Below are 17,209 nucleotides of genomic sequence, written 5' to 3'. Positions count from 1 at the left end.
TTTTACAATACTTTTTTAACGCAGATATCATACAACTAAAACTGTACACGGAACACACCAGCTGCTAATTGCACCAAATCTTACTTGCACTTGCTGCTACAGTTTTTTCACAGTAACCATGGGATGAAAAGCAATCTTCATAATGATGTGCAATTTTTTGATTCCTGTGGTATAGAGATTAAATGAAATATAAAAATTCTAATCAACATGGTGTCCTCTTGTTGCTAGAGATTGCCAGTATCAGAATGTTTTCTCCCAGCAAATCTTCGGATGTTATACCTCGGTTTCGTTTCCTTGGGATTCGTGAATCTTAAGGCGAAGAGTGGTGACAAAAAAGTAAAGAAGGGAACATTCAACTTTTTTCTTTCTTCTCTTCAATGTTGTTTAGAACTTCAACCAGTTCGTTGGTTCGTTTCATATCAATGATTTCCATTTCTCGGATCAGCTGCGATATTTGTGAAGCAATTATAGGCCGGTATTTCTTTCCTTGCCCAGCTTTCTCCATCCTTTCCAAGAACTGCTTTCGTTCTTCTATTTCACTTTGAACTACAAATGATAAATATACTTCGCTATTCAACTTGCTATAGTAATTACGGCATTCTATATGAAATCAGAAATATCACATAACTTATTTGTTTGGTCGTAGGAATCTTTATCCTCAGACTGAGAAAGGCTGTTTGGGAGCTTAACCCTGGTAGTTTCACGCACGTGTAGACTTGAAGTTACTGGTGAAGACTGGGTTACCGAAATTGAGGGAGATTACGTTTATTATTTGTGAATTATTCTACCCACTAGGTGCTGCCCGTGAAACGCGTTGTTTAAGCGTCGAGAGTTGAATCTGTTGTTTTTTGTTCGCAAACGGATTTTACCAAATCGAAACGGACAAGTCACACGTACGTCTAGCGCTCAAATTGATGGCAACTAGCTTTTGCACATCGAACTGACGCAAGGACGGTCGTTTCAGCTAAAATTTAAAGTTCACGCTACACCACGATGAGTAAAAATTTATTCCCAACAAGCTCCACTGGATTGTGAGCTGAGTATCCAGAGTTCTAAAAACATGACATTTGTAGTGACGAGAAACCAGCAGGCGCTCACCTTCATCAAATCTGTCCACCTTTATTACACTTTCCTCTTTCTCTCGCCGTTCTTTTATAATTTGCTCGTGAGATTTTGGCTTGACGTCTTCTCCGTAGGCCATCATGTTCGATAATCTCTCTTTTTCCCGTTCTAATGAACCTAGGAAGAAAAGAACAATCGTGGTCTTAGGGGGAGATGTCTACGGACTAAAAAACTGAATACCGTAAGCAATTGGACAGCGAAAGAAGTTAAATCATTTATCAGTCATTAAGATCTTCGGGATCGACAGCTGTTCGGTGGAGTGGTAGTCACTAAAAAGTTGCTACCAACACAACGTAAAGTAGCAAATCATCGTTATCACTTTTCATCTCCGTAAAGTCGGCTGCATTGCCAAGTGGTGAGAGCTCTGGAACGACGTTCGATGGGGACACCGGTTCGACACCGCGCATGAGCATGCGGCTGTGTCTTTGGTAAGACACTTAAAGGCATGCCTGAAGGTGGTCACGAAGAGTGTCAATCACCGAGCGTAAGCCTGGATACGACAAACAAAATCTCCGTAAAAAGGTTCGTGGGCCGAATGTTGTGCACGCCTGGTATGTAGGCCTTGACTACAATATTACTGTTAGGGAAAGCGATTTTCACACAATTCAATGAGTTAGCCTTCGTTTTCGTTTCGTTTGTTTTATCTTTATCCTGCATTGCGGGAAAGCGGACTTGAGCGCTATGCATCGGTGTACGCCTTCCGACATACACCTGACCCACGCTGCAGCCGACGGCAATGTCTGTTTCCGGTTGTCTACTCTACTTATGACTTAAATTTGGTACTACCCATTACTCGAAATCGATCACTGGGTAGAGGCAATTATCGTAAAGTTTCTTGCCTAGAGAAACAACAGCAAGTGCGGATGGCAGGAGTCGAACATGCAGGCTTTCGACTGTGAGCCCAACGCGCTAACCACTCGGCCATTGCTTGCCCTACTAGCCTATTGTGGATTCGCAAGACTATGACCAAAAGGTGTGGTTGTCGAATAGCAGAGCCGAGAAGAGAACGAATTATTGGTACTATAGGCATGCAAATTGCATTGCATTGATCATGAGGTTCCGTTCTCAGCACTTTCTTTTGTCTTGTTAAAGTCATATGTTGTTTCTAAAAACTCGTCCCCGTCCAATAATACAAATTAATCTTCCCAAAGAATAGATAACATTCTGTGTACAGATAAAAGACAAACGTACTCGAGTACAACAATGTCTGAGATCCCGAGACACGATCAAAACTATCTTGATATTACAACCGACGAAGTTTTTAAAATAGTCAAATTGCGCGGCTATCCTAATGGGAGCAAATATGCACGTGCTTTAAGTATGGCACAGGAAAAAGTCAGACAGCTGTAGGCTATTGTGCATGGCCTACTAGTCATGTCAAATAGCATTGACCAATAAAGAAATGTTAATGTAAAACGAGCTTACGGGTTGGTTTAGGTGTGAATTGCGGGCGGTCATACGCTCCACTCTCTTCGATGTCCTCTCGACTTCTCATCGATGACATTGGAACTCCGACCATTGAGAAAGATTTTTGAGGAGGAGGAAAACTCTCCATGCGTTGCTGCTTTTCGCTGCAAGTAGGAGCCACCTTGACCGGGAGGGAGCGGCCGCCTGAAAACAGGATGAGAAGTTGGAGATATTTCAATAAAGTTTTTAACATATTTTTGTATCAGTAAGTTTAACTCATTTGCTAGCGATGACAAAGACCATAGACAACTTACAAGGGAAAGAAAACAAGACCGTATGAACATGTGCTACTGTGACGTTTGGCTTCGATCACCGCAAGCCCGCGCGAAAAACTAAATTAGTCTCGCGCTTGCCTTCAGATGATCTCACATTTTTTGTAAGTTACACGTTTCATTTTTTGACTACGTTGAGAAAAATTCGTCAGTTTTTAGTTTGGTTGAGGTAAAGAATGGTCGTTTGTTTGCTTCTCACTGCAGTTTGAGAAAAGGAAGAAATAAAACAAAAGGTGCACAATTGTTTCTATTTATTTTCATAGCGTCAAAACTTAGAACAAAGAAAACAGAGAAGAACAAGCCCGTTTACGCACACTACAGATCATGACGACTGGTACATGCTAAAGTATGCGAAGCATGGTCTATTTTCAATGGCTAACGTGTTGTCGGTTGTATCCAAGGCCGGATTTTGCCTAAGTGCTGCCCCAGGCGGATAAGAAAAGTGCTGCCCCCCCCAAAAAAAATTTTTGATGGTTATTTTCGATACAACACAGGCATTTGTCCTCAATGCCGCCATTTTTATAAAACTTCATGAAACTAAAGTTCTTTCGTAAATTAGTCTTACTTTTTGGCTTGTTTACATACTTTAAGCATCAATTAAGGCAAGTAGCCTACACAAAATAGCCTGCAACTTTTCCATCAACCTAACATTGACTAAAACATTTTTTCTAGGCTCCTTTAAATTTACTAACAGTGAAACAAACCGAACAAAGATTAATAAAAAATTGCACAAAGCCTAGTCCTCCACACTAAGCGAGACAGATAACTAAAAGAAGCGCTAAGCAGCACATATTGTTGAAAACCAATCAAGCGTGAAGTACTCTAGGGGCGATGACTTGCCGCACTGTTTATAAATGTGTGTGATGTGATAACAGATTTATTAATTGCTATATATCTGAATATATTTGTTGTGAATTATTATATTCACGTACAGTATTATCAATGCAATATATTCGTATATTTTGCCGCCCTAGGGCCTAGGCAACTGCCTACTCAGTGCTGTATTCGTAAGGTATACGGCGGTATACGCAGTACACTCTCTGCTTTTTCGAGCAACTATAGTATACCCTCTGGTTTTCCAAATAGAGTGCGTATGTTATCCTTAGGCTACTGATTCTTGACAACTAGCCTACTAACTAACTACTTAACCCTTTGAGGACCAATGGTATACAGGTGTACCATGAACCCGTTCTGAGAGTTTTATCATTCAATCAATTCATTCAGAGCATTGTTAGCAGAATGCAAATGAGACTTTGTGCTAATGCCGACACTAACAATGGTCAGCTACTGGTTGATATTGCTAACTTTGCAACCTGAAATAATGATACAAGGAAATTTGCGTCATGGAGAAGCAGAGGTGAGAAGAATTTGTAGACGCTTTGACATTGATGAAATACAGTCAATCCAACGGTTAAGAGACTTTAGTGAAAAAGTTGAAATTGTGTCCAATAATTTGAAGCCTCTCTTGACAGCTATTTCAACTTTCCTTGTTCTACAGCAGAATGTGAACGTGGTTTCAGTTTATTGAACGATATTATCACAAGTTCAAGAGCATCTTTGCTTATTGATAATGTGGGCTGTTCGATGTTTACTAAACTTAGGCTAATTGCAATGGACCACCTGTGGCTCAATTTACTGTTAAAAAATGTGTAAGATCCTGGCTGCCAAACCACCAATCAGCTAAGGATACTAAATCCCAAATTGTAAAGAGGATAAAGATGTAGATTCCTCTCGGCAGGCTGTTTGGAATGTAGGCCTATTCATAAAAAATAAACAATTGTGTACCTCTAGTCCAATTTTGATGTTGATAATTCATGTTGTGGTAGAATAAAGATTAGTATTTTGCAAGTTGTGTATTTATCACTTTATCAAATCTGAGACAGTATACCCTGTGCTTTTTTTACGAATACAGCACTGTGCCTACTGATAAATCCGGCCCTGGTTGTATCGTTAGAAATAGAACGAGCAGTTGAACCGCTAGCACTGTCATGATACAGCAGCCAACAAACGGCCATAATGTAACAGTAGCCATAGTCCTCTGGATAGATAAAGTTGCTGAAACACGTATGAATATGCTGTAGCAAAGCAGTGTGTAATACTGCAAACAACAATTCCGATGCACAGTGATGGTTTTTGACATTCAAATGACACCAAACAATTTCAACGACTGTGTGATGATCCTCACTTAATTAATTTATATCTCAGCATTACGACTGGTATGGCAACCTTTCACCTAACCACCACTGTTTAGTAATCAAACTTGCGAGCGATTTGGAAAGCTTTCCAACTCCTGGTGCGAATATAATCAGCAAAAGTAATTTGAAAAATTATAGATTGACTCTCGTTACAAAAATTTATTAGTTTGAATTAAATTATTTGTAATCATTTCTCAAAATAAACCTTTGAGCAAGTAATTAGTATTAAAAAGTGTCAAATCCTTACTTTTCACACTTTCATTCAATTTCCTTCTTTGAAAACTGCTTAGTTTGGATTCATCCATCATAACTGAAAAATAAACGCAAGTAATGATACATGAGAAATATTAACACAATTTCATATCATACCATATTTTTATATTTTCAGACACTCATTTCATATTACAGTAAAATATTTTCACAATATAAAAGTTTCGTTTTTAGTAGGCTACTAGTGCTTGTAAAGTATCTACCAAAAATTTTATGTGAATAAAGTTACCAAATAGAAATGTTTTCAAACAGTGCAAATTTGGGAGAACGTAGGATACAAAATTTACAGTTTTTAACGTGACGTTTTTGTAGTGAAAAGTTAAAAACTTAGTATGTCCACAATGTCCAGGTCTACTAGTGCATCATACACTCTGACAATGTGCTAGTCAGATAGGAGTTCATTCAAAATTTATTCCAATTGATCTAAATATGCTGTCAATGCAATCAGCAATAAAACACTCATTTCAAATATGACCTTCTATTAATTAGTCTTATCATTTCAAGTGTTCAAAACCCTTAAAAAACATACAAAAAAATTATAGAAACTTCTCCAGCCTACAGTATAGCCTACTGGCATTAATATCTAATTTATTTAGCCTTGATGGCTGCCATGGCACAAACATATCAACAGTCATCAACATATTCTCGAGCAACAGCTACAATTATAATGATTTTGCCCGTTTAAATTTTTTCGACCTCCCCTAAAAAAAAAGTTGACCCCCCCTTGCTCTGCGGTCTGGCTACGACCCTGCCCCCACGGCTTAGACGCCTATGGATTCGGTAAAAAATGGATAAAACTGCGACAAAGCTCAGCTTACACTTTCTGCTATTGCACAACCTAGCTATCTTCACTCTTGAGAGAAATTTGTAAAATTTGGCATTAAAAATGCCAACCTGGCATCCCTGGCCGTTGGACCCGCGAGAGCATGTGATAGTCACGTGATCGACGATGCGCATGCGTCGAAGTCTTTTTTCGCTTGCAAAATGTGACAAGACAGATTTCGCGCCACTCGAGTTACTTTCAACCGCGTTCAGCCGAAAGGGCGGCTATAATTTCGAATATGTCCGATACGAAAAATGAATTTCGAATATCACCTTAATCGAAATTGAACACCCCTAGCACTAGGGGTATTTAACTATGAGGCCTTCTTTCATAAATGAGTTTTAGTGCAGTACAAAGTGGCATTGCTTGATTTTTGTGTACAGAAATATCCACTGTGTTTTCAATTTATCCTTGGAAATTTCCTTCACAATCACATCCTTAAGTCCTAATTTGAAGTTTGTTTTAAGTACCTTGTAGTACTTTGGTTCATTTTTTCAATTTTCTGATAAAAAGTGGACAAATATGAAGCTCTGGGTTTTTTATGGGTCTTTTTAAGTGGGTTTTTAAAAAAAAAACACCCAGGTTTTTTTGGGTTGGGTAAAATACCGACAACCCTGCATAATAATGACCCTTTTCTACTTTTTGTGTACTGGTAGCCTTTTCGTTTCTTCCAGCTATTTTTCCGCAAATTAGGATTATGAGAGTGGTCATCATGTTGAGAGTTTTGCACTTTTAATTTCCTATCTATATATATACGGTAACTTCTATTTAAACATTCACACGTGTAAATATCTTTCATTTAATATGTCATTTAATATTATTTGTAGTTATCTATGTTTTTATTTAAAAGCAATAGATTAATTTCCTAATGAGGTATCAACTGACCTTTTAACAATTCTTTAGTTTGATTGCTTACTGATGGCATGGATGATGCACCAAACATGCCACCTTGGGCGACTGGTTGCCGTTGTGTCATTTTCATTTACACAGTCACCTAATACAGTTTGATGTACTAAATCTGTTGTTTTACTTTAAATAAAAAAAGCATGATTATTGAACATAAAAATAGTTATATGAGTGCAACTTATACTCAAATAAATATGGTGACTAGTTTAATATTCAATAGGCCTAGATAAATGTAGATAAATGTTTTTCAAATTGCTTGCACAAAACAGTTTAATATCAACCAGGCAAAATTAACCAAGAATACAAGATTTAGTAGGCTACCGTATGACACAAACAATCAAAATCTGTAAATATGTTTGATTTTTGCTAAGCATCTAAAACTGATTTTCAATGCACTTAAATAAAAATTGCTAGAATGGATTATGCAATACAACAGATAAAAGTTTGACACATATGAAAATTTTTGTAGAATTTTTATCATGATGGACGAGAAAGCACATTAAAAAAACAAGGACATTCAAAAAAGCATCCAACATGCCGTGTTGTTGTTCAGTTTGCTTTTAGTTCAACAAAGTAAACTCTCTACCAAAACTCAAAAGAATCATTAATATTAAGGAAAAAAAACAACTAGGTGCAACATCATTTTTTTGCATTTGATTCTCAATTTTCTTAGTTAGATACACAACCAAGTGAGTGTCCGACCAATGTTGGTTTATCGTAGGCTACAATTACACAATACTCACAATGAAGTTTGCAATTGGTATAAAAAATTGTGGAGCACATACCCAAACTACTAAATCCTGATTTGTTTTATGTGGTTTATATTTTTTAAACTTACCTCCAGTTGACATTTCTGTTACAAAAATGGAAGAAAAACGTTACTAGTAACCAAAGTCTTAATCTTACAAAGCTATGGAGAATCGTAAATTGTATGTTATGGAAATCTAGCCTAATCTTTGCTTATTTCTTGTAATTTTGTGTAAACTTTAACTAAAATAAATGTTGGTTTTCCTTTTGGTGTGTATTTTAAAGTGCGAAAACATTGTATTTCTCTGTTACATTTGTTTGTGTCTGAAGTGACAAAGTTATCATTTCTGTAAGGTGGCAATTTACTAGTAGACCGTATGGTCGTTTCGTTATCTCCCTGTCAGTATGGGAACTTGTGCCACTTTTGCAGTGTATAGACCAGTGGTTTTCAACCAGGGTTCTGCGGAATCCTAAGGTTCCGCCAGTAAGTCTAGGGGTTCCGCAAGTTTACATTCAAATCCGAGAGTCTATTTTATTATTATTATATTGTTAAGACTTGTGCAAGAAACACCAGGCTCAAGTTTCTCATTGAATTTTTTATGAGAATAAATGTAATTTTTTACAGTTTGTATTTTTATTGTACATAAATAAATCTGAACTTGAGTATTTTAATTTAGTTTTATTAATCAAACGATGTTTTTTGCATAAGGCAATTAAATTATTGAACAGGGGTTCCTCGAGCTTTTGGAATGTTTCATTGGGTTCCGTTCCACCAACAAGGTTGAAAACCACTGGTATAGACTATACAACTTGCATATTTCGACCATGCACTGTTTCTGTTTCTGGCAAATAAACCATTGATTGATTGAAAAACTTCTAATCAAAAACGACCACAAAAACAAACAAGTCCAAAGTATCCATAGAAATCAGTTACAACTTAATTTTGGCATTTACAATTTTGTGGCAGTAGTCAAGGCAAATAAAAAGGAGTTAGTTATGCCAAATCGCAAACATATGTAGCCCAATTTTAAACATTAATATAAGTTAATTTTATTTTTACAATAGTTGGCATACTATAAGTTTTAACCATTACAAAATAATTATGTCTAATTTTTTTTTGCTTTGATTACGTATTTCAAAGTATTCAAATTACATATAGGCTAATAATTCCTTGAAACAAGTTCATCAAACATTGCTAGCAAAAGTTATAGTCTACGTGTTTACAGGCATAACTATTAATCAGACTGTATAGCCTATAATCTTGACGCCACATCTCAAAAATAATAATACATCGTCTGCTACAAAGGTGTTGCGGCTGTGCCACATTTTAAACTGATTGTGTTTTTGTTTGCAAAAGTTTTTTTTTTCACTCCTTTGGCCAATCACTTTATTATCAGTAGCCTACCTACAGCTATAACTATGTTTCATTTTTCGATTTTTTTTTATGTAGGCTACCGTACCGGTACCGTAATCTTAAATTTTTTGTACATCTAACTTTGATGAAGGCCTAGCCCAGGGATGGAGGAACCACGTGGGCCTCGTGGGCCTGGTAGCCTGGGCCCACCTACTTTATTTTCTGGGTGGACCTGGCCCACCTACTTTTGAAAGCCAAATTTCTTTGAAAAGGTAGTGAAAACGGCAAATTAGAGAAGGAGTTCCAAAAAAAAAGCTCTTCACTTATTTGATACACACTAGTTTGATTGCAAAAAGCCAACAAAAAAAATTTGGCACAAAAGGTGAGAGTCATTTTAGAGTATTTCAGGGCCCCTGATTCCAAAAATGCACTTAGTTTTTTCGAATTTTTGAAACTATCAGGAATTGAATTTCGAACCAAGATTACATTCTTCCGTAACAAGGATAAAATTTTAAGCAGCTACTTTATTGAACAACACAACTTTGCATTCTGTAATTATATAAATGGCCTTCGTACCTTGATGGGTGTTGCTCAGTATATAGTAAGCCTATACCATAATAAAGAATTGCGTTTGTTCATCGATGGCTTTGTTTTGCTGATAAGCAAAACAAAATGTTTTGCTTATAAGCAAAACAATGTACCGGTATGTATTTTGTTTGTAGGCTACTTAGTATCTTAGTTAGTAGGCCTAAGTCTGATACTGTTGAGGTCAACAAATATATTAACGCAATCAGGCCCGGATTTAGGGGGGGCAGAGGAGGTAGTTGCCCCGGGCCCCCCGACTTTTGAAGGGTCCCCCTATGTGGAAAAAATGTGATTTTGTGTTGTTTTTTTCCCTTTGGCCTTTAAAGTTTCTGCAAAATGCTGTAGCCTACAGTACTGGACTGATGCTACTGTAGACGTAGAGATGGTTTTTCGCGCCGTAGGCTTGAAAAAATGTTTTGCACGGGGCCCCCTGATCTAAAAGTGCCCCGGGCCCCCGTCAGCTAAATTCGGCCCTGAACGCAATGCACAAGTTGTATATTCTACATCTTGCATCCTAAGGCTTGCTTCACGTCGTAGCCTATTTTGATTGTTACTAGGCCAGTAAACGGTAAATAGCCATTTGTTTGGGTTGTAATCAACGTGATTGGTTTCAAATGGCGTTTATACAACTCAGAAATGTGCCTGGGATTACTTTCAGTTTTGTCTATGTAATAAACGACACGACGTTAAATCTATATAACTTAGGGGCTCAAAATTGCAAAAAAATGTTTTTGCTGTAGGCTATCTTAAAAACTAGAGCCAACTCGAAAAAAACAAGTGCATTTTAGGAATCAGGGGCTTTGAAATACCCTAAAATGACTCTCCCATGCCGTGCCCTTTAAAAAAAAATTTTTTTTTTGCTTGTGTTATCTTTGATAGCTCAATGATGAAATCTAATCTTCAAACTTTTCTGTTGAGCCCACTGTTGATGGGCAGCACGTGTGGGTGTGGTTGCGTGTGATTGGTGGAGCAATCTATAAATCAATCTAATTCTTCTCCAAGGTTAAAACAATGATATCATAACATACTCGTATTATGCAGTGCATGCACGTAGGCCTACTGTATAATGCTGCAGATTATTTCCCCTAGGTAGGTATTATAACTGTGTGTATATTTTGCCTTTTTATTTGTGTGTAGGCTACATCGCCATATTTTGTACAGCGCTATAGAGCAATTCAACAATTTTGTAATTTGTTTGACCAAATCGGGCTCAAAAACGGAATTTTTTCGGTGGTTGGCACAAACGGCAACCATGAAAACACAATGTATAAGCGATTTGAAGTATTAGGAATGCAGCAATGCTATGGGAGGTCTGGGGGGCGAAGCCCCCCAGAAGTTTGATCAAGTTTGACTGCTACGGCTTTGGGCCCACCTACTTTTAAAATGGTTCCCCCATCCCTGGCCTAGCCTACAAGTAATTTTCTACATTTTGCAACATTTTCTCGCAGGCTTAATCCCCGGTCATTAATCTGACGGGTGGAATTGGGTACGGTACTTATGGTTTCAGCAGTGAACTTAAAAATAGCACCGGTAAAGTTCTAAGGACCCCCTAAAACCAAAATACGAATGAAATATTCAAAAAAAACCTTGTAGCCTAATAACTACATAACAGAGATATTCCACTGTCCCTAAATTGACCTATTTCAGATATGAGATAAAATCTGCCTTCTATAAGTATAAGATATAAGCCTGTACGAAAAGTGGGGGCACCTGAGATGGATTTTAGAAATTTTACTAGCCAAACAATGCTAACTTATACAAACCTTCGACTCATCTAAATAAATCCTTCTATTGTCTTAAAAACTATATATATTAAAAATAACTTTATTTCAAATCAAAACTTAGGCTATCACTCAAACTTTTAAACAAGTTTAATTTTAATTAGATGATATTAGTCAAACACAAAGCGTGTGTTTTGATGAAAAAATCATTAGGCTACTAGGCCACTAAAAGTGTACAGGAAGTGATCTAACCAACGTTAAATTAATCAAAATTTTCTGGAGAGCAATCCTTACAGACCCCTTGCTAAACTAGTTTCCTTTTCCATCCTCACTTAATACATTGTTTGTTTTACAAATCTTGCTTGAAGTGCATTCAAACCGGTCTAAAAAATTAGAGTGGTATTATGGCTTAGATTGATTGATTGCTTGAATCTTTATCCTCGGACTGGGAAAGCTTCTTGCAGAGCTTAATCCTGGCAGTTTTGCATACTTGTAAAGGCTTTAAATCACTGACGCAGGCCCGGTCACCGAGATTGACACAGTGAAGTTTCCGATTATTGAAGCGTTGTTGCTGGGGAGTTATTTCATCCATTAGATGCCGCTGAATGGAGAGCGGTTCTTAACGTGTGTTGCTCAAGCGCACGCCCCGAGAGTCGAACCAGCGCCGCTTGATCTTGAAGCTTCCTCGTTCCAGAAGTTACGCGCTAATCAACTGAGCTATCGGGGTGAGCTAGTGGGGTAGGCCTAGGTCTAGATATAAAACATTGTTTTTTTCGTCGCCAGTTCGCAAGGTTATATTCATTTTAAAACCGATCTGCGGGAGAAAAAAGGTTGGGGTTCGCTGACCTTCATAGCCAGCTTCTACTGCAGAGAGGTTATGTAAGCTATAGGCTACTGCTCTATTGCACTTGACGGCAAAAAAGACATTATGGATACAGAGCAGTTAGCTTTGTTTATCGGGGGAGTTAGGCTACGCCAGACGTTAACAATTGCTAGCAATTTCTGACTTTGCATTCCATTCACGACACAACAAAAGACATACCGGTATACAATATACCGTATGCTATTAATAACCTAGTACAAAAAGTGCTCAATGCCAAGCAAAAAGCCAAGCAGAGCGAATAACATCTAATATAGTTAGGCTACTATTCTCTACACGTCTACGCAGCCTGTTTCACCTTCAAAGGGGGATCATCAGGAGGTCCTTCAAACTCAATTTGAACTTCATCAGGAGGTCCTTATTTAAATTCTATTTTAATAAGGACTTCCTGATGATTCCCCTTTTGAGGCAAAACAGGCTGTAGAGGAGTAGAGAATAGTGCGGTATAAAATAATAGAGATAAGTTAGATATATTTGGTCAATTTCGTGCAACTCTTCTGAAAGCACATTTGGACTAGTCAAAAGTGTGTTCATTTTCAATAGATAAATGTCGTTCTGTGTTAAGAAAGAATCAAGATCTTCATGGACTCGTTAATAGATAGCGTGAAGAGGATAATTTTGCCATGTGATGTGGCAACACTGCATTTTACACCAAGAAAATATCGTTGCTAAGCCCCTGAAGACGTCTAACGTTATAGAAATTGTAACAACAGTAAATTGGATTCTTGCAAATGCCCGGCCTTAACCATCGTAAGTTGAAGCATTTCCTGGGGAATATTAATGATAACTAGGCCTATATGCCAACGTGCTCATATTTACTGCCATAGGATGATTAACAGATTAAGCCGTGCTACATGCCTCAAAAGATTCTTCATGCTTCTCCAGGAGAACAATATGTTGGCTGAAGGTAGAAAATCATCCCTCCGATGATGTTCAGCTGGAGCTGCTAGACTTGCAGTCAGACGTGGAACTGATATAACAAGCATTTCAATGTGATTATCTTTTAGAGTCGAGTTCAAGAGGGAAAGTATCCTACCTTGGTAGCCAATGTAGACTGAAAAATGTATAGGCTATCTGTATTTGGTTCAACCTACGTGTTCAGCAAAATGATTGAAATTAAAACCAAACAGTGCGACGGATTGATGAGCCATCACCTTAGTCAGCTTTTACGTAGCCTACTGCGTTTCCAAGATTACCGTAAGCCTACTCCTCGTTTTGGGAACCTATTGAAAGTCACGGCCGACATCAAGCTTCACATTTAATTGCTTGTTTGTGTTTTATAGTGATATTTTCTTTTACGACTTTTTGTTGTTGCGGCCCATTACAAAATTTAGGTTTTGAATTAGGCCCCCGAGCCATAAAAGGTTGAGAACCGTTGCTTTACAGTGTAGCCTAATGTAGTAACTTAATATGAAATGATAGCCTACAAAGCTACATCAATATCGAAAAAAGGTTCAAAAAATGTTTCATAAGGAAACATTTCAGCCAGTAGCGTATTTAAGGGGGAGGATAAAGGGCGATGGCCTCCCCTAATGATCAGGTAAAAAAATACAAATTTTGCAAAAAAAACTTTTTGGCAAGGCTTGCTCAGTTTTTGGCGAAGAAATCCCAATGTCCCGGAGAGCACCTAGACAACAACATCGGCCTAACATTCCAGCTGAAACTGCGGAGATCTATTTCAAACGACCAGTATTTCTTCCTTTTCTTGACAATTGAATGGCACAGATTCACGAGATTCAATGAGCGCTGCTCGCAAGCTTTTAAAGTCAGCACATTTCTGCCTTCATTGATTCATGAAGATGAGGACTGCCCGATTGACGAGATTTTCGACTTCTACCATTAAATGCTGGTTGTTGAACCAAGCAACTGCTTTGCAGCTATTGAATTACGAAGATGGAGAGCGAATTGGCATGCAGTTTCTGTGGATAAACGACCTGCAACTCTTGTGGATGCGTGTCAAGCTGCTGAACAACTCGGCACTTTTATCGCGATTATCCATAAATTACTTCGAATCTTTGCTACGCTTCCAGTTACAACTGCCTCCAATGAGCGATGTTTCAGTGAACACTAAAGTACTTGAAAAATTATTACCGCACGACCATGACCAAGCCACGTTTGAATGGTCTAGCTCAGATGTTCAATATTTAAACAAGGATATTGTAGGCTACTCGAGTGTGATGCAGTGATTGATATATTTGCCAAGCGCAGTCATCGCATTAAACTGTAAATTGTCATTGCAAATCGCTGAGAATGTTCAAAAGGTATTCGAGGTCGGAAGAACTATATAACTTATTGTTTATGTTTTGAAGTGTTTGATATCTTTTGTTGGTTCATTGATTGGAACAGTAACTTAATTCTGTGGATTCGCTCTTGATTTTTGACCCGCTCCCCCTATCTGATGGTTTCAGCTAACCCCCTCCCCCCGTTCTAACGCATAGTATGACATTTTGGTATAGTCCCCCCCCCCTATTTAAAGGGCCAAACAAGTTTAATTTTAACCCAAGTAGAAAAAAAATTTGAACCCATTAACAGCCATTTTCACCAAATTTGAGCTTTCTGTGTAGGCCTACTACCGATGAGACTACCCCGTATGTAGTCTACTAGTACTACCCCCATTGGCCTCCAGCCGCCGAGTCAGCCGCTACGCGGCTGAATGACACGACGTCTTAGCCCCCCCCCCCCCCCCCTAACAAACTTTCTAAATACGCCACTGATTCCAACCTATATTTTAGGGAACAGTTTCATTTTATTTGAGAATTTTGAATCGGATAGCTTTGATAGAGCCTGACTAAAAGATTGCTTTCAGCTCAGTTTGAGCCTTTGAGTCGCTAGATTTTTTAACGTCAAGAAGCTCTGACAAAATTAAAAAGGTTAGAGTTATAAAAGAGTAATTTAAAATCGCATCAATGGCGACATTTGCCGAAAACGCAGGCTACGGTACAGGCTACCTACTGTATGTCTACACGACTGAAAAATTTGATATCGATTACTGCAACCTACGAGGGTAGCCAGTGGTTGTAGATCATTTCCTAAATGCAATTAATCAATGACACAATCTGAACCTGTGTCCTTTTAGTGTACGCATGAAATAAATTAGCGTGTCGTTCCTACAAGAAAGAGCAAATGTGTTTTTGAAGAAAATAATTTTAGATACTCTACTCGGCATTGCAGCATTCCTTTCAAAGGCTAAAGCTGGGTTCAATGTCTTCGGTTGCGAGTTACCATCAGCAAACGAGTGATATGTGTGTGATTAATTTACCAAATAATAAGAGTATGCACAAGGTAGCACCCGCAGCAGCCTACTTCCATAACGAAATGATAAGTTAGAACAACTGGGGCATTATGTTTTGTATGTGATAGACTATGTAGGCTACAATAAGAGTAAAGAACCAGAAAGGCATTTAGCTTGATGGGCTTCCAAGTCATAAACAACAGTTTTAGTCTTAATGGTAATCACCGATCACATTGATTCTATGTTTCAACCAGCCTTCATATCATCCGATGTGTCTTGCAATCTAATGACATCGTGGCATTGGTGGCAATATCTCGGCGATTTACGTTACTCACAAGCAAATGAAAAGGTTCCAAGATTCCAGCCCAGACAATACAACTACACATTTTACATCGCTTTAATGTCGCCAGACGTTGGTTCGATATGAAAAAGACAACTGTAGTGAAAGTTTGTAGACTATTATCTGGGAGCTGTTAATAGCACCATTGTAGCTGCTTCAACTAGGTATTGGTTCTATTCCCGACCAAATCATGCTAAGCATTTCTTAATGTACGGTAATGTTTTTGTTTCGTGTTAAGCAGTAAAGGCAAGTCGATATCGTATTATTACATTACATTTACATGAAATAACACAAAAACTGAAAAGTATAGGCTACACTTACCTAATAGCCTACAGTCGACAAAAAAACACAAGTTTTGTTCAGAAAGTTTTTCTAGCCGTTTAAAGAGGGCAAAGCATCTAAAAAGTTTTTAGCTTACTTTTTGTGCAACCCTGTCTTCTTCAATGTAAATTTCTAAGCATCCCACTGAAACCAAACGTTGGATTCCTGCAGCACTAGAATAGTGGAATACTCAAGAAAAAAAAACAACCCTTGGCGAATCATTACTCATTAGCACCCCATCGAGCTAATTTTAACAACATTGATCTAATGCACTTAATCGTAATAGAAATATGTTTCATTTTAAACATCCACTTGTCAACCTCACTTTAAAAAAACGGTTAGGATTTATTTTATACTGTGTTTTAGGCTATAACAGCGACAGAAAAAAGGTATTGAAAGATGTCAACAATACATTTTCTATTTATTTTTAGATAAAGAGCCGTCTGCGAAGTGAGCAAAGATAAATCGATACGAATTTATAATATCTTTGTCCGCCATATCGGCAGAAGGTGGCAACACTGTGGTCTTGTTTTATTACAAAATTAGCTTCGTATTAATTTTTTGTGAACATATGCTACGCGAGCAAGCTTACGTCATAAAACAGTATAAGACTACTAGTGTTGGATAATTTTCTTTTCATTATCATCGGCAAAAATACTTTTATACAATTAGGCTACAGTTGTCGAAAGTAGGATAGCCTACAGTTGATCTTATATTTTTGAATGGATGCTTAGAAAAAAACATAGTACCGGTATTTTACTTTTTTTAGATTTCGATTTCCATTGCAGTATTTCACAAAAGTGTAAAATCAGCAAAACACAATTATTGAATTCTTCAAATTGCGCAAATGGAGTTTGAAACGGCGGTTTGCTGTGGGCTGAGCGTTATCTTATACAAGCTAATATAAACTATATAATCATAAGCCAATAACGGAGTTTAAGCTAAATACCCTACTAAGTGCCCTTTTAAAGGTT

At 37.7% G+C, this 17,209-nt stretch overlaps 1 protein-coding gene across 2 annotated transcripts; it reads right to left on the bottom strand.

The window, feature by feature from the left end:
- Positions 1-192: 192 nt before the first annotated feature.
- LOC145768790 (UPF0193 protein EVG1 homolog) lies at positions 193-7,980 on the bottom strand. 2 transcript variants are annotated; one of them, XM_082580385.1, is made up of 6 exons: positions 7,894-7,980; positions 7,035-7,143; positions 5,304-5,366; positions 2,548-2,733; positions 1,099-1,239; positions 193-546 (listed from the first exon to the last, which is right to left on the bottom strand). In XM_082580385.1, exons 2-6 carry the CDS (start codon positions 7,129-7,131, stop codon positions 353-355), a joined length of 681 nt encoding a protein of 226 aa, XP_082436511.1. In that variant the 5' UTR covers positions 7,132-7,143; positions 7,894-7,980; the 3' UTR covers positions 193-352. The 2 variants fall into 2 exon arrangements, with proteins under 2 accessions (XP_082436511.1, XP_082436510.1); XM_082580384.1 differs by lacking the exon at positions 7,894-7,980 and having other exon boundaries at positions 7,035-7,172.
- Between the last annotated feature and the right edge of the window lie 9,229 nt (positions 7,981-17,209).

The sequence above is a fragment of the Aplidium turbinatum genome, chromosome 4, assembly GCF_918807975.1.
Source record: "Aplidium turbinatum chromosome 4, kaAplTurb1.1, whole genome shotgun sequence".
NCBI lineage: Eukaryota > Metazoa > Chordata > Ascidiacea > Aplousobranchia > Polyclinidae > Aplidium > Aplidium turbinatum.
Note: the sequence above shows the minus strand (reverse complement) of the source record. Positions and strands in the feature narration are given on the sequence as shown.

Excerpts from the sequence above, each read along its gene's own strand:
- LOC145768790 (XM_082580385.1), bottom strand. The coding sequence starts at position 7,131 with ATGAAAATGACACAACGGCAACCAGTCGCCCAAGGTGGCATGTTTGGT. Across the intron at positions 5,367-7,034 it reads AACTAAAGAATTGTTAAAAG|TTATGATGGATGAATCCAAA; the intron begins GTCAGTTGATAC and ends TTTATTTTTCAG. Across the intron at positions 547-1,098 it reads GGTGGACAGATTTGATGAAG|TTCAAAGTGAAATAGAAGAA; the intron begins GTGAGCGCCTGC and ends TATCATTTGTAG.